The sequence below is a fragment of the Sporothrix brasiliensis genome (assembly GCF_000820605.1).
Source record: "Sporothrix brasiliensis 5110 chromosome Unknown Cont16, whole genome shotgun sequence".
NCBI lineage: Eukaryota > Fungi > Ascomycota > Sordariomycetes > Ophiostomatales > Ophiostomataceae > Sporothrix > Sporothrix brasiliensis.
In genome coordinates, this window is record NW_024467135.1 from 1,619,662 (window position 1) to 1,635,189 (window position 15,528).

General features: G+C 54.0%; 3 protein-coding genes across 3 annotated transcripts; 1 reads left to right on the plus strand and 2 right to left on the minus strand.

The window, feature by feature from the left end:
• Positions 1-104: 104 nt before the first annotated feature.
• SPBR_04064 (glycine dehydrogenase) lies at positions 105-3,390 on the minus strand (the record flags this gene model as incomplete). Its single annotated transcript, XM_040762348.1, has 2 exons — positions 105-169; positions 234-3,390. The coding sequence occupies 2 exons, from the start codon at positions 3,388-3,390 to the stop codon at positions 105-107; spliced, it is 3,222 nt and encodes a 1,073-aa protein (XP_040621750.1).
• Positions 3,391-6,498: 3,108 nt separating this feature from the next.
• SPBR_04263 (nuclear pore complex protein Nup54) lies at positions 6,499-7,839 on the minus strand (the record flags this gene model as incomplete). The annotated part of the gene is made up of 3 exons (XM_040762546.1): positions 6,499-6,594; positions 6,667-7,310; positions 7,383-7,839. 3 exons carry the CDS (start codon positions 7,837-7,839, stop codon positions 6,499-6,501), a joined length of 1,197 nt encoding a protein of 398 aa, XP_040621751.1.
• Positions 7,840-8,553: 714 nt separating this feature from the next.
• On the plus strand, positions 8,554-9,262 carry SPBR_04436 (NADH dehydrogenase (ubiquinone) 1 alpha subcomplex 8; the record flags this gene model as incomplete). Its single annotated transcript, XM_040762719.1, has 3 exons — positions 8,554-8,573; positions 8,684-9,044; positions 9,110-9,262. 3 exons carry the CDS (start codon positions 8,554-8,556, stop codon positions 9,260-9,262), a joined length of 534 nt encoding a protein of 177 aa, XP_040621752.1.
• Between the last annotated feature and the right edge of the window lie 6,266 nt (positions 9,263-15,528).

Genomic DNA, 15,528 nt, shown 5'->3' on the forward strand with positions numbered 1-15,528 from the left:
AAAATTCAAGCCGGTTGAACGCCGTAAATCAAAAAGCCGCAATAGCCAATATATGTGCAAATGAAAAGATGGTCAAAAACCAAAACGAAAGGCACGAGGCCTTTTTACCGCTCGCCGGTGGTATCCTCGACCGGAGGGCACGTACAGAAGAGGTTCAGGTCACCATACGCTGCAATTCTGTTAGCAAAACAAAAGAAAGATACAAAAAAAAAAAAGGATTGGACGTCACGTACTGTCGTCGACACGGGCAACGGCTGGCCAGAACTTCTTCTCGCGGAGCCAAGGCAGCGGGTAGGCGGCCTGCTCGCGAGTGTACGGCCGGTCCCAGGTCTTGTCGGCACTGTCGCCAATGACATCGTGGACGGGGTGCGGCGCCATCTTGAGCACGTTGCCCTCGCGGGGCACACGGCCCTCTTCGATGGCGCGGATCTCCTTGCGGATACTGACCAGCGCATCCACAAAGCGGTCCAGCTCGGCCTGGCTCTCACTCTCGGTGGGCTCAATCATGAGCGTGTTGGCGACAGGCCAGCTCATGGTCGGCGCGTGGAAGCCGTAGTCTTGCAGACGCTTGGCAATGTCAATCGCCTCGACACCGGCAGACTCACGGAAAGGACGCACGTCGAGAATGAACTCGTGCGCGCAGCGGCCGTTCTCGTTTGTGTACAGAATCTGGTAGTGGGGGCTGAGGCGGCTCAGCAGGTAGTTGGCGTTGAGCATCGTGATTTTGGTGGCCTCCTTGAGACCGTCGGCGCCCATGAGCAGGTTGTAGGCCCAGCTAATAGGCAGGATGCTGGCGCTGCCAAACGGCGCACTGCTGACAGGCGGGAAGACCTGGCGGTCACCGTCGGCTGCAAAGTACTCGGACTCGGGAGGCAGGGTCTTCTCAAGGTGCTCCTTGACGCAGATTGGGCCCATGCCCGGGCCACCGCCGCCGTGAGGAATGCAGAAGGTCTTGTGGAGGTTCAGGTGGCACACGTCGGCGCCGATCTCACCAGGCGAGCACAGGCCAATCTGGGCGTTCATGTTGGCACCATCCATGTAGACTTGGCCGCCGTGCTCGTGCACGAGCTGGCACGCGCGGCGAACACCGGGCTCAAAGACACCAAAGGTGCTGGGGTAGGTAACCATAAAGGCGGACAGACGATCGGCGTACTTCTTGCACTTCTCCTCCAGATCCGCGAGGTCCAGGTTGCCTGTCTTGGCGTCGCAACGGATGGGGACGACAGACATGCCGGCCATGGCAGCAGACGCGGGGTTGGTACCGTGGGCCGACACCGGGATCAAGCAAATGTCGCGCTTGGTGTCGCCGCGGAGCTCGTGGTAGCGGCGAATCGCGCGCAGGCCAGCGAACTCGCCCTGTGCGCCCGAGTTGGGCTGCAGAGACACGGCATCCATGCCAGTGATGTCACGCAGCTGGTCCGTCAGACTGGCCAAAATGCGCTGGTAGCCAGTGGCCTGGTCGCGTGGCACGTAGGGGTGCAGCTGGTTGAAGCCAGGCATGCGCAACGTTGCCATCTCCACGGAGCCGTTCAGCTTCATGGTGCAAGAGCCGAGCGGGATCATGGAGTGGACCAGCGACAGATCCTTGGACTGCAGGTGGTAGATGTAGCGAAGCATCTCGGTCTCCGAGTGGTGGGTGTTGAAAACAGGATGTGTAAGGTACTTGGACGTGCGGCGGAACTCCTCGGGGATCGTAGTCTGCGTGATGGAGCCGGCCTCGACCTCCTTCAGGAGGTTCTGCAGGAACGACTCGAGGCTGTCGGCAGATGATGCGCCGCTGATGGCAGGGGCCGCCTCATAGAAGGCGCCAATGACAGCCAGAAGGTCCTCGTGCGTCTTGGCCTCGTCGTTGCTGACACCGACCTCGTTGTCGTTCAGCTTGCGAAGGTTGCAGCCACGGTCAAGAGCAGCCTGCAGCAGGACATCGGCCTTGCCGCCAGGTGTCTTGACCACAAAGGTATCGAAGAGAGAGTTGGTGGGCTTGAGCTCGAGGCCGAGTTGTGATGCAGCGCGCTCGAGAATGCGGGTGCCGGTCATGATGCGCTCGGCAATAGCGCGCAGACCCTCGGGGCCGTGGTAGATGGAGTACAGAGCCGACATGTTGGCCAGCAGGGCCTGGGCCGTGCAGACGTTGCTCGTAGCCTTCTCACGACGAATGTGCTGCTCACGGGTCTGCAGGGACAGGCGAAGAGCGTGGTTGCCAAGCCGGTCCTTGGATACACCAATCAGACGGCCCGGCATCTTGCGCTTGTACTTGTCGGCGACAGCGAAAAAGGCCGCGTGCGGGCCTCCAAAGCCCATGGGCACACCAAGGCGCTGGGCGCTGCCAAAGGCAATGTCGGCACCCCACTCGCCGGGCGGCGTCAGGACAGTCAAAGCCAGCAGGTCAGTCGCACAGCTCAGCAGGGCCCCATGTTTGTGCACCTGGTCGGCCAGGCCGCGGAAGTTCTCCACACCACCCTCCGTGTTGGGGTACTGGACGAGCACACCGACCAGGTCCTCGCCGAGCGTCTCGAGCGTCTCGGCGAAACCAGCCGACGTGACGTCCCCGGTGACGACCGAAATGCCGAAGCCGTCGGCCCGGCCACGCAGCACCGCGAGGGTCTGGGGGTGGACGAGGTGGGAGACGACAAACGTCTTTCCTGGGCGGCGCGCGCGCGAGGCAGACAGCATGTTCATGGAGAGGGTCATAGCCTCGGCGGCAGCGGTGCCCTCGTCGAGCAGACTCGCGTTGGCGACAGGCAGCGCCGTCAGGTCGGTGACGACGGTCTGGAAGTTGAGGAGGGACTCGAGGCGGCCCTGGCTGATCTCGGGCTGGTAGGGAGTGTAGCTGGTGTACCAGGCGGGGTTCTCCAGCACGTTGACCTTGATGACCTCAGGGACGAGCGTATCGTAGTAACCGGCGCCAATGAAGCTCTTGGTCTTCGTGTCGTTCTCGGAGGAGACAGCCTCGGCATAAGACTTGACGGTGTGCTCGGCCAGCGGCTCGTTGACGGCGCGCGTGACCGGGTCGTCGCGAGCAGACTGGGCCTTGGGGAACAGGGGATGCTCCGTCAGAATATCAGGCGGGACAACCTGTGCAATGAAGTCGTCCAGGCTCTTAGCAGGCGGCGAGAGGGCCTTGAGCATGGCGTCGGTCTCGGTCTGGTCCGGGCCAATGTGGCGACGCTGGAAGGTGTCGAGGGCCTGATACTTCTTGGCAAAAGCGCTGGAAGTGGCCCAAGAGACGGCAGCCGCGCTCGACGACGAGCTCGACACGCCCCGGACACACTGCTGGCATGTCCATCGCGGCGCGGAGAATGTCGGTGCCGGTGCAGCCAGTCTGGAGCCTGCCCGTGCTAAGCGGCTGGGGTGTAAGTGCCGCGAAGCGGTAAGTCCCCGGCTCAGCATTGTCGTCGTTGTATGCAGGTGGGAGGCTGTCGTAAGGGGAGGGGCAAAAAATTGGAGTAGGCACGCTGCCAGGGGGAAAGGAGAGGAAGATGACGCTCAAAAGAGATCACCAGAAGAGAAATTGCAAGAGGACACGAGAAAGGAAAGAAATGCAAGAAGGATGGAGGGGAAAGGGAAGGAGCAGAGCAAAAAGAGGGACGCGCCTGCCAACACAGCAGGAACCACCGAGATAAAAGATAAAAAAAATTATTATCAATGAGTAGTGTTATTGTGGAGGCGGAAAGAATCGGCCAAGGACTAAAGATTGGAGAAGCTAAGGAAGGGGTAAAGTACATAAGGGACCGGTCTGTAAGACATGTGCCAGCACCAATTCGCCACTTCTTGACGAGGCCGCCGTGTCCCTCTTGTAGGGTTGCGTATGACAGATTGGTCAGATACAGTTGACCGAGGACCGGCGGCTGCTGGCTCACAACAAAACATAGACGGTAAATATAGAGGACAGCACTGCATTCGAGCCTGACCGCGTCGACGATGCCGGAGAGGGAAGGAGGCAGCGACATGAGGAGACGGTGAGAGAAGGCGCGGCCACGCGATCAGATAGGCACTACCACTCGCCCATTTCGATCCAACTACGACGAATACATTAGCAATAGAAATCGGAAGGTGCAGAAAACGGCAAGAACACAGCTGCGAGAACGGGCAGTGTGCGATGCGTCGCATTCCGCAAACAGCAGGAGCAGGCGACAGACAAGACTCCGCACCAGCGACCGCGCATGAGTACAAGCGCAAGAACTGGCATAGACACGTTTCTTCCGCCGTAGCGAGACAGGTCAACGCACAAAAACATCGGGGAAAGGGGCTTCTGGGACGGTGTGTCACTTTCAACGCAGTGCTCCGTGAGATAAGAAGCCGCCCGCCCGTCCATGATACGAAAGTGTGAGTTGCGGGGAGCAGCGGGCCCTTCTCGCTGGCTCCTTCCACATTGGTTCACATTGGTTCACATTCTCACCGATTCCAGTAATTGTACTCCTTACGGCATGGCAACTGCTGTAGCCCCTCGTTCATTCACCTTTACTCACTTTGTTTCAGAGGCCTTTGTCGAGCGCTCGCAAAAACTTGTCCCTCGCCTTTTTTACTATCTTCCTCTGCTGCTTTTGTTTCTGTGTTCGGCCTCTAATTCCTACGCTCCACATATCTCCAGCAAAATGGGTCGACACGGGCCAGACCATAGGTTTTCTTCCCCATCAGTAGTTATTTCCCAATTGGGCATTTTTACTCCAAGCAGCAAGTGGTTCAAGTGCGCCCCGGTTATTCTCGGACGGCTTAGCGGCAGTCGCTGTTCTTTCTGGTCGTCGGTTTTGCTGGGCCGTGCACTGAGCAATTGGCACACCAAGCAATGCGCTGTCCAATCAGAGGCCGACTCCTTTACGCCACACCATCGTTACGTTTGTGGCGATAGAACAGTCATGGAAGAATCGATCGCGAGGCTGAGGCTGTAGGTACATCTTAGAAGAGCAACATACGACCTGTGTGATACGTGGTAGTGCATTCAGGCATAGCGCCGTTACTGCAGAAGGTGCAATTGAGTAGGCAGCCTTTGGTAGATAGCAGGAACTGAGGTACAGTGCGCTGAGCCTCAAACGCAACGCCTTTGATCAAGAACCGTGCTCTCCAGTACTCGAAATGAAGAATTCCAAAGAAAAGGTGTACATGAACTGTAGCAAGCGACGTGATTTGAGAAAGAAAAAGCAGTTACAAATAACGAATATGCTCGCAGAGGATGGGCAAAAACGACAATGAGTGCGAGCAACAGAAAACAAGACTGCAGAAGACAGTACATATGGCTGAGCATATCCTAAACACTCATATGAATTGAATATCACAGGGGCTCGTCGTCGTGGATTTCTGAAATCTGAGTGAATGCTCTGAATTATTTGCAACGGCACCTCTGACGAGCCTTTGGGTGGTCCACAGTTGCGCGGCTGCCACAGAGAGGCAAGACCCACAATAAATTCAGCGGGATGCCGCGGGACTCGTGCGCCAACGAAAAATCTGGAAAATCGCATCGGCGCAACACTGACGACACCGACGACACCATTGACGACCACCTCAACGAACCCGAACCACCCGTCACGCCCGCAACAACCGCCTCCCTCAATCGATCAAGATGTTTGCAGCACGTACGTATCAATTCTCTACTGCACCTGCCATGCGCTAGACCACCGCCAACCGTGCTGACGAATGTTGTCCATCCACAGCCCCCAAGTATTCCGAGGAGGACATCCGCCGCGGCGAGAACGAGGCCACTGGCACGATGCGCCAGTTCGTCGTGGCCTCAATCATTCTGTACTTGTGTATGTAGCATCTCCTTGTGGTGTCCCCCACTGGCCACAGTGGCACCCTTGCTGACCGTTCGTCCCTTTGTAGCCCCCTTTGCCGTGGAGACAGTCTGGAAGCTGCTGTAAACGAACAGCTGAGCTCGAATCGACAACCGCGATACCAAGACGACTATGATGCCGGCGGTTCCTTGGGAGAAAAGGCGGCGAGATCTCCCAAGCAACCGGGGGTCGACCAGTGGCATAGCATTTTGTAAATGAAGCCATCCTCGCCGCGTGCTCTCCGACACTTCGCCGACGCCATGTACGATATACACACGTTATGTTCGGAGAATTGCCATAACGCATGCACCATGTATGAAAATACGGAATGGGAACAGTTAGAACTGGGGTGGGTCTGCAGACTTGGGCATCCAGGTATGGTCCATAGTGATGCTTGATATACATAGACAATCCCATATATGGTAGGAATACCAACGCAATATCAAAAGGTCCTCTCTTTAGTGTCTCGACGCCCGTCACCAAAGCCACATTTGCGAGCTCGTTTAAGCCAGCAAAAGCAGAACAAAAAACTTGTACATTCCTTCAAGTGTCATACAGATGTGAGCCCGAACAGAAACATGAAAAGAAAAGATTACAAAATTGCAAAAGCGGAAAGACACGCACATCATAGGCTGTGTCTTCCGTCCAAATGCTTCTTCTGCTGCAGTGCCCCTATTTTATCCTTCATCAAGCAGCGTCGTAACTCGTAGCTGGCAAGCATGCCGCTCGCCTACTTCTGCTCTTTCTGCCACACGTCAAAGTCGGTGTTGATCTGGTCCACCTCCTTCTTCAGGTGCTGGAGCTGCTTCTCGTAGTCTTCGACAATCTGCAAACTAGTTAGCATCAGAAGGCTCCACAGGCAAACAAGACAAAAGTGCACTGGATGTGCAGGACTCACCTTCTTGGCCTTGGCCTCAATCTCCTCGCCGAGACCCTCCTCCTCCTTGATGCCTCGCTTGTTCACCTCCACGCGCAGCGCGTCGGCATAGTTGCGCAGCACAATGAGCCGGCTCCACAGCTCCTCTATGCGCGCGCTCAGCGCCGGGTCCTGCATCGTCTTCTCGAGCGCCGCCAGCTTCTGCTTGAGGTCGTCCTCGTCGCCCGACAGCGCGTACCCGCGGTTGCGCAGCACCTGCGTCTTGGCCGCGAGCGCCAGGCACCGCTTGCTCAGCTCGTTGTGGCGCCGGCGTGCCGCCAGGGCGCGCACGCTCGTCTGCAGGTCGTGCTGCGACAGGATGACGTCGAGCTTGGTGTTGATCTCGTGCAGGCCGGCGTTGAAGGTGGCGACGGTGCGGCGCTGCAGCTGGAGACGGGTGGCCAGGCCGTCAAAGCCCGTGCACAGAACAGGGAGGTATCCCGGCGCGGGTTTGTTCTGGAGGGCCTCCTCCCACTCGCGGGGGTTCTCGTGGGCCTGGGGTTGGAAGAACGGGACGCGGTTCTCGTCGACTTTGTTGTAAAAGTATTCTTTGAAGACGGTGTTTGGGTTGTCGGGCTTCCATTTGCCAATGAGCGTATCAATCTGGTCGGGAATGGGCTTTTCGACTGTACCGGGGCATATTAGTACATAGCAAAGGGGTGAAGATAGGAACAGGGAACAGGGCGTTTGCGACTTACGAGGAGCGACTGGCTGGCCGGGCTGCCATACAGATGTGCCCCAGAGACTCGACTGGTTGACAGACTGCTGTAGCTGCTGTTGCTGTTGCTGTTGCTGCTGCTGCTGCTGCTGTTGTTGTTGTTGTTGTTGTTGTTGCTGCTGCTGCTGCTGCTGCTGCTGGGCTGTGTTGAACGCGGAGCCGCCAAACAAGCTCGATCCGAGCTGTGGCTGTTGCTGTTGCTGTGTCGATGCACCAAACAGTACCCCAGTCGCCGCTGGCTGCTGCTGCTGCTGCTGCTGTGCTCCTCCGCCAAACAGCCCGCCTGGTGGCTGCTGTGCCGTCTGTGTCGAAGCTCCAAAGACACCGCCTGTTTGCGGCTGGGTCGTCGCCGCCGGTTGGCCAAAGGGGGACGCCGCAGTAGTCGCGCTGCTGCCAAACAAGCCACCGGTGGCGGGCTTGGCCCCGAACAGCGACATGTCGGAGACTGTTGAGGCGGTTTCGTTGTTTGTGTTTTTATGAGTGTCCGCTTTTTGCGAGTGTCCGCCTTGAAGGTTGTGAGATGATTGACAATTCAAAGAAAACGAAGTGTCGTGTCGTCGCGTCAACAAAACAATCGCTGCTTTGCTCGCGCTCCGTTGCAAAGGGGGCGGCTCGAGAAACTCGGTTTCGTCAAATTAATCGCCGGTGCGTCAATACAGATGCAGTATAGATCGTGATGCCTGTCCGAAGGTATCAAGTGGCCGAATGCGAGTGCGAAATGGACGCGCCTGGGGGAGCTTGGGGGGCGGTCGTTTCGAAGTAACTCGCTGCAAAAATAAATTTAGGGCCGCCAGGCGCGGCCAGGCACGCTTTTCACCTAAGCTCTGGTCCTCTGCTACCAGCCTGGTGACTTCTGATTGGCTGTTGACCGTCAGGCTGGCTCGGTGTGGAGACAGCCAATGAGCGCACGTAATTGGGTGCTGACCCGGAACCGGGCTTTGGTGGCTCGAGTGGCTCACCGTGCAAGAAAGGCGGGCCAAAAAAGCCGGAGCTTTTGCGCGCAACACAGGACGACACGCACAAAACCGGCTCAAGCCTCACGCCCACCCTCGACGAACACCGACGTCTCCACGCTTCTTACGACAACATCTGTCGTCCTTTTGATTGATTCTGATTTTGGTTAACGGCCAATCCACGGTGCAGCCGCCACAATGTCGGGCCGTAAACCCTCGTACGTTTTGGCGACCTTTTGTCATTCCATCCATCATCCATCACGGCTCCGGGGCCCCGGCCATGGTCCTCTGCGTCCATGCATTCCACATCGTGCTAACAGTTGTCCAGCTTCAACCAGCAGGTGCTGTACGACACCACCGCGCTGCCCGAGTCGATCCCCAAGGTGCAGGAGATTGGCGCCAGCTCGGCGCCGTTGCTGTCTGCCTCCTTCTTCATCGGCGCCCGCTGCCGGCCGTACAACGACGACTACATGCAATGCAAGAACGACAACCCGGGCAAGGGCGAGTTCGAGTGCCTGAAGGAGGGCCGGCGGGTGACGCGGTGCGCGCGGAGCGTGCTCGATGACATCAACAAGAACTGCCTCGAGTCGTTCCGCCAGCACTGGCAGTGCCTCGAGAACAACAACCAGCAGCTGTGGCAGTGCAGACCAGAGGAGTGGACGCTCAACAAGTGCGTCTTTGAGAAGCTGGTGCGTCTTCGTCTGCCTTGCGTCGTATTTTGTGTGTGTGTGTCCCACCGCTAACCCTTTGACAGAACCTCGAAAAGACCATCCCAGACGCCGCGAAGGGCACGCCCATCCATCTCCGCAAAACCCAAATCTACGCACACTACAACCGGCCTGGCGAGGTGTTTGTGCCACCGAAGAGCGCGGCCGCACCGGCCGCGGCTGCGGCGCCGTCGTCGTGAATTATACGAACGGTCATCGTACGAACAACGTCATGTATCGCATCGATGGAGACTCGGCACAGGAAAGCTTGTGCTCCCAGTATTTGACTGGCGTGCATCATTGACCCTCGGGAAAGCAGCATGGACACAGGAGGTGGAGTCACAACGACGGCATGGAGGAGAGCAAACCCTTTTTGTGTATATATGTAGGCTAATCCAAAGAAAAGCAATGCCAACAAAACAACGTGACATCATACGATTCAGGCAGGAATGAGAGATAACAAAGGTGTTTGATGTATGAAGGTATCAGGTCCGCCTGGTTCCATGACACAGAATTTGGGACATCAAGGTCTCGAGTGCCGTGGCCATGTGACGAGATACAGATCCGCAGCTTCGTCGATACAATATCACGAGGTCTTACGAAGGGGAGAAGAAGGTCCAGATCGACATACTCCCAGACAACCACCGTCATTACCTCCTCGTGATGTTTCATTGGCCGACGTCGCGTCCCTGGCACGTCACCATATTGTGCCATTACTAGAAATCGATGACGTGTCTGTGTTCATTAGGTTCCAATCGACCGCAAGGCATGTCATCGTGTGATATACTTGAGATGCTCGTCGACGTTTCACTTCCCAGTCTCCATGCGATGGAATTATCAGCAGGAAATGTATTCCATGTCCTCACATGATCATTTCTATTGGCAGAGTGTCGATATTACTACGGAAACGTCCGTCCTTGAACCAGGTTGACCTGCAAGCACGGAACGGCGGCGCCCGATATTCTCGTACGGTGGATGGAAACCGAGACAGTCTCGCTAATGCCTTACACGGTTGTCTCGAGAGAAACAACGTGGAAAATCACATTGGCCACTACAGACAGTCATAGTTCTGTATATACAGTACTTTGAGAGCACAGGATTGGGACACTGGGCTCGTTTCTGAGCCCATCTGACCCAGAGCGAATCGAGATGGCAGGTGCCGCCGATCCCTTAACTTGGAGAAGATGTCGCGTACCGGGCACATTGAATCTCAGACTGGGGATCGATATGAACAGGCGAGTGGCTGTTTTTAAGCACCCTGCCCTCTGGCCTCTTGCCGAGTGTTCTACCAGGTACCTCGTGTTGTATCTATTGTGACCTGACTTTCGGCTAGGGACTGTTTTGCTCCTTATCATACCAATCTTGTTCTGTTTCTCTTGTAAGATACGTCTGGGATTTTCTTTTGCAGACAACCCATCATTCACAGGCTTAGGATTTTACAATCACTCTGTATTGTACGTTTCTTTTATTGTTGATTTCGTTGATTTTCACTAAAATAAATCTTCTTTTTGGGCCAAACAAAAATATTCAGTCATAAGTTCATATAATTAATTGACACAGCTTTTCCATGATACTGGTACACGGCGTATGCAATAATTGTAAAGGAGCGCTCCTTGCATCATCTATATATCACCTGTAGTACGACCACGAAAGTCAACATCGTGACAAGTACGGTAGCCATCTTATAATGCACTCTTAGTGGACACAGTGGAACAAAATCATTTGCCAGTATTTCCCGACTCAAACACCACATACGTTAATGTACCCGAAGTAGTCACGGAAGATGCCTGATTACGCCCCTGTCGAATTCATTTCTCGTGTATCTTGTGGCCTTGCAATGTGACAGGCACTCTATTTCGTAACACTGGCTGCCTCTCATTAAATTTTGAATCACTGGTCTGACTCTGGTTTACTCGCCTTTTTGAAGACGTCTACCTCCACGAACATCAAGAAATATCCAAGCACTATAAGAATATGAATATTAAGGCGACACAAAATACATTGGCCACACAGACGTCGAAGCAGGAACAGGAGGCTCCTGGACGCACGGAATAGGGGAAAATTCAAAGCTCCTCGGATGGGAAAGGCTATGTTTATTTGTCTTGCATATGGTGCAACCGAGTGCAGTCCGTACAGATGGAGTTCACGGTAGAATTCCAAGCCGACGGAGGCATTAAGGCTCTCTTTTCTTGAAACGCAATGGCGTTTGCCTGCATCCGATGGTCCGAACCACGACAGCGCTATGTGGCTGTCGGGCTAAAACAGGGTCGCCTACGTATGTTGTTTTCGTTCGTCTGGATTCCGCCGTCTGCAGTACAGGGACGGAAAGACGCATACGACGTAATGGATGAAGCACAAAGCTTCTGCAGGTACTGGTTTCTCGCCTGACAGTGTCAGTGACAGGCACATCCAATCAGTCTGTGACAGCAAGCCCGCGGGTGTTCTCGAGCTCTACATCTGGTTCTGCCAAACGGGTGACAAGCTGGGATCGACAAGGCCACGAAGCCAGGGTAGCGGTAAGGCATCTTGCGAGAATACAGACAAATGGCCACTGGTTCTTCGGGTGCGTACTTTATTAAGCGTTCATCAGCTCCGTCTGGCGACGTATCTGCCTCAAAACACAATATCCTCGGCAGGTATGACAAGTCCATGACCTTACACAGCATACGGATGAGAAAGTTGTCGCAGATAGAGAGATCTTATAGAGCTCCGTGGGTTGTTTGTTTATCTTCCTCGCCGAGAGATGCAGAAGGATTATGTCGCTGACATCAAAGTGTTGCACTCAATCGTGAGAGGCATACCTGGCAGCTTTCGTCTAGGCCCCGGTGGATGGGTCGGAGACATGACTTAGGCGACATCTTCGGCCAGCACCGGCCATGCAATGGAGTTTCTCGGTCCCCTACATGGCACCTGTTTCATAACCGAATTTTCTTTTTCTTTTCTATATTTAATTTTTTTATAACAAAAAAGAGAGGAAAACCTGTTAATTTGCACAAATCCTTCAAAATGGATAATCAATAGAAAACAACTATGCAAATAAAAGTACAACGGGCTGTTGAAGATGTAGGATTTCCTACCAGGGCTTTGTCTTTGTGTGCATCGTCATAACAGGAAGAGTCAAGAAATTAAGTTATTGGGACGGAGCTCATCAAAGAGAACGGCAGACACATCTTGTTTGATGTTGATGTTGATGTTGAGCTTTGGGTGTCTTCTTCGTACTACAGCGTCGCCCCCACTATGCCTCGAACCACCGAGCACGACGTTGATAACGATCTCGAAAGATGATCGGCAGGCCCGATTTTATGGAACAAAACTGTACTATTCTGCATCATTATCATTGGAGATCGACCCGTCTTGGTTACGGACGGAGCAAAAGCCCTGGCCAAGTTGCCGTCCTCTGGCCCTGCTCGAGTTTCCGTCGGAAAAAGCCAAGATTTGATCAGCAGGTATGTCGTACTTTGTATTGTTCTGGACGGTGGATATCCAGGAACCTGGCAAAAAAGCCTGGCTGGCCTGGCCAGCGGGATCCTTTTGGGTCTGGCCTCTCTACTTCGAGAAGGAAGCCCCTGTTCTTTTCGCGAGCTTTTTTTTCATCTTTGCCTTTCCCTGAGCAGCACAAATTCCATTTGCCCCTTATATTCCCCATTGGCAACTCATGCACGTAGCCTCGTTTCTTTTTGTCATGAATACCCGCTTTATTTGTCAGGTAGTCTCATGGACTTGTACGCCGTACGCCGCAAGTTAACACGGATACCTGTGTGTACGAAGTATTCTGTATGTCGTCCCGTTTCTCGCCTTGGCAAGACTTTTCTCCCTTTTAGCTTGTTTCCAGTTTCCCGTCGTCTGTTTCTGTTCACCACGCTTTTTTTCTTGGCCTTGGCCGCAGAGAGGCCCAGGCCACGTCGCCTGGCCGGGTCCCTCGCCGAATCTTGAAACAACCAGGCTCGACGACAAGGACTGACGAAAAAAGAGCAACGTGACTAACAAAAGGAGGCACACACACACACACACAAAAAACAAAACAAAAAAACACCACATGGCGACGTCAGATCAGAACGAACTGAACTGTCCTGTACAACATACACATACACACGGGCTGTTTGGTTGTTTTTCCCTTGCCACGTTGACCTTGCAAGGTGGGAACACACTACTGATATCAAACATCAAAGTTACTTTGCGTTGTGCGGAAATGAAATGAAAAAGGTTGTTTCAGGGTACCTGTTATTCCCATACAAGATTGAGGGCGGTTACCGTATTTCCACCCTCGTCATCAGTACCCAACACTGGCCGCATTTTGGACAGTAGACTTCTCACGATGAAGCTGGCGAGTAATGCAGTCTTTTGGGTTTGCACTGTGACTGGTGTTGTTCACACTCTTTGCTCTTTTTCGTGGTGCGGTTTTCGTGGTTGCTTGGGACGAAATTAACGTTGTTTCAGGACAACTAGCCAGGGGTCCATCGTTTTGTTTGGCCAAAAGCGCCACCCGCAGATCCACTGAACACATTTTGTGGGGACATCGCTTCTCCATATGTGTCCGCCCTTGAGCACAGAGACAACTCAAGCTGTCCCGTACTCCGAGCAGCGAAAACTGGAGTCCTGGAGCCAACAGATGGAAATACTGTGACACCGAAAAGTTGGCAAGGAGCGCCTGGGCCATGGAGCCACTCTGCCACTGTAACGACGGTGTAAGACAATTGATGGCGTACTAAATGGGCATGTCCACATGCATCTTCCAACTTCCCTCTCATGACGACGTAATACCTCTCTATCCCCTCATATCCTGAGCCGCATGGCCCCTTTAAACCCGCCACTACATCCTCTACAATCCCCACAAGCAAGCTATAATGTGTACTCCGTAGCTGTAAAGCATACGGAATATGTCATACTCCGCAGTCCATGTCGTCTCGTAGCCCCGAGAAGATATAGCGTTATGGATAATGCTCTGTTCCCGAAAGACGATGGGTAATGCTAGGACTACGCCTCTTGGCTTCTGCGGATGGCCCTGCAATAATCGTTCAGTCCCGCGGTCCAGACGCTGTATGAAGGACGTCGTACGACGCATTGAAGTGTTGGGAGGACGCATGCAATACTCTGGAGACCAGGAACGAGCGGGAAGCCCCTATTCAGCGGTCCTCCCAATGGTCCTGTTCCAATCCCCGTCAACCATGACCCTCATTCTTCTTTGTCACTTCTCGTTCTTCGGCACATTGGTCGTCATGTCGTAGTATCATCCTCGAGCAACGGTGCGTTTCGAACATTCAAGATGAACCCATTCGTACGGCAAGAAATACGCGCACGTTGCAAAAACCAACAAGCAAGCCAGCATGGGATGATGTCTCACTGCTAGACGGCAGACGGCATTTCTAGCGTGATATACCAACACCAACTGAAGCCAAATTGAACCGGATGCTCGATAAGCCAGCAGGACATTTAATTGAAATTGAAAATGACCACATATGCGGTAAAGAGTAATCCTCCAAAGGGGTGTGGTACGATCATCAGAACACGATCCCACGATGGTCAGAAACGAGACGGTATAAGGATGGAACAAAATACAGGGACAAAAATGAGCTTTCACAGCACACCTGGTTTGACTCGCTGTTCCTCAGTAATCAAAACCGTCGTGCCGCGTACTTGTGCTCACATGCCTTTTTGTTATGAGGCCTTGGCTGCTTGGCCGCCTCTTGGCCCCATTTTCGTACCCCTATGTTCCTTTGTGCGTGGTACGCGGCTTCCTTTCCCATTCCACTCATAGTGCCGTATTTGCAAAACGGGTTGGACGGATCTCTCATACCAAGACAACATACGATGTACGGAGCGTTCGTATACGTCCAAGGGCTGGCCGCTCATTGAAAAATAGACTGTCCAGATGAGGAAATTGAGAGGCAAAAGCCATGCAAACAAAGAGCTGATGCTGCCGTCGTACCCTAACCGTCGTCATTTGATGCTTTGAATTGCATTCATTTAAGATACTCACCAGGTCAACATCTGTGTGCTGACTCGCCTACTACTCGCCTGTTCATATGTTCGTCTGGTCGCTTGCCGCCAGGGCAGGTAAAGCATCTGTGCGGTCTTGTCCACTGAGCGTTCGAGAAGGGAGTATGATCGGAGAGTGCAAGCGAAAATACGGCTTTCCGCAAAAGCGAGTGGGAGAGTCGCCAGGGTGTGCAATTTAAACGACAAAGGGGGGTAAAGAAAGGGGTGTGTAATTAGCGCGGTGCCTGGCCGGATGCCCGCTACCCCTGGCTAACAAAATAGCTGCAACACTACTGAGTACGGAGCAAAAGCTGGGGCCCGGCTGATGCACGCTGCACAGAGTCTTGAGAGTCTGTGAGCCAGTTCTCACTCTCAGAATCTGCCCTCTCTCACGTTTTGTTGACTGCGTCGCACCTGCCGTTTATTACAATCTTGATTTGTGTGTGGCAACCTACGAAGTATCGTAGCTGCAAGGTACCACGAACGACAA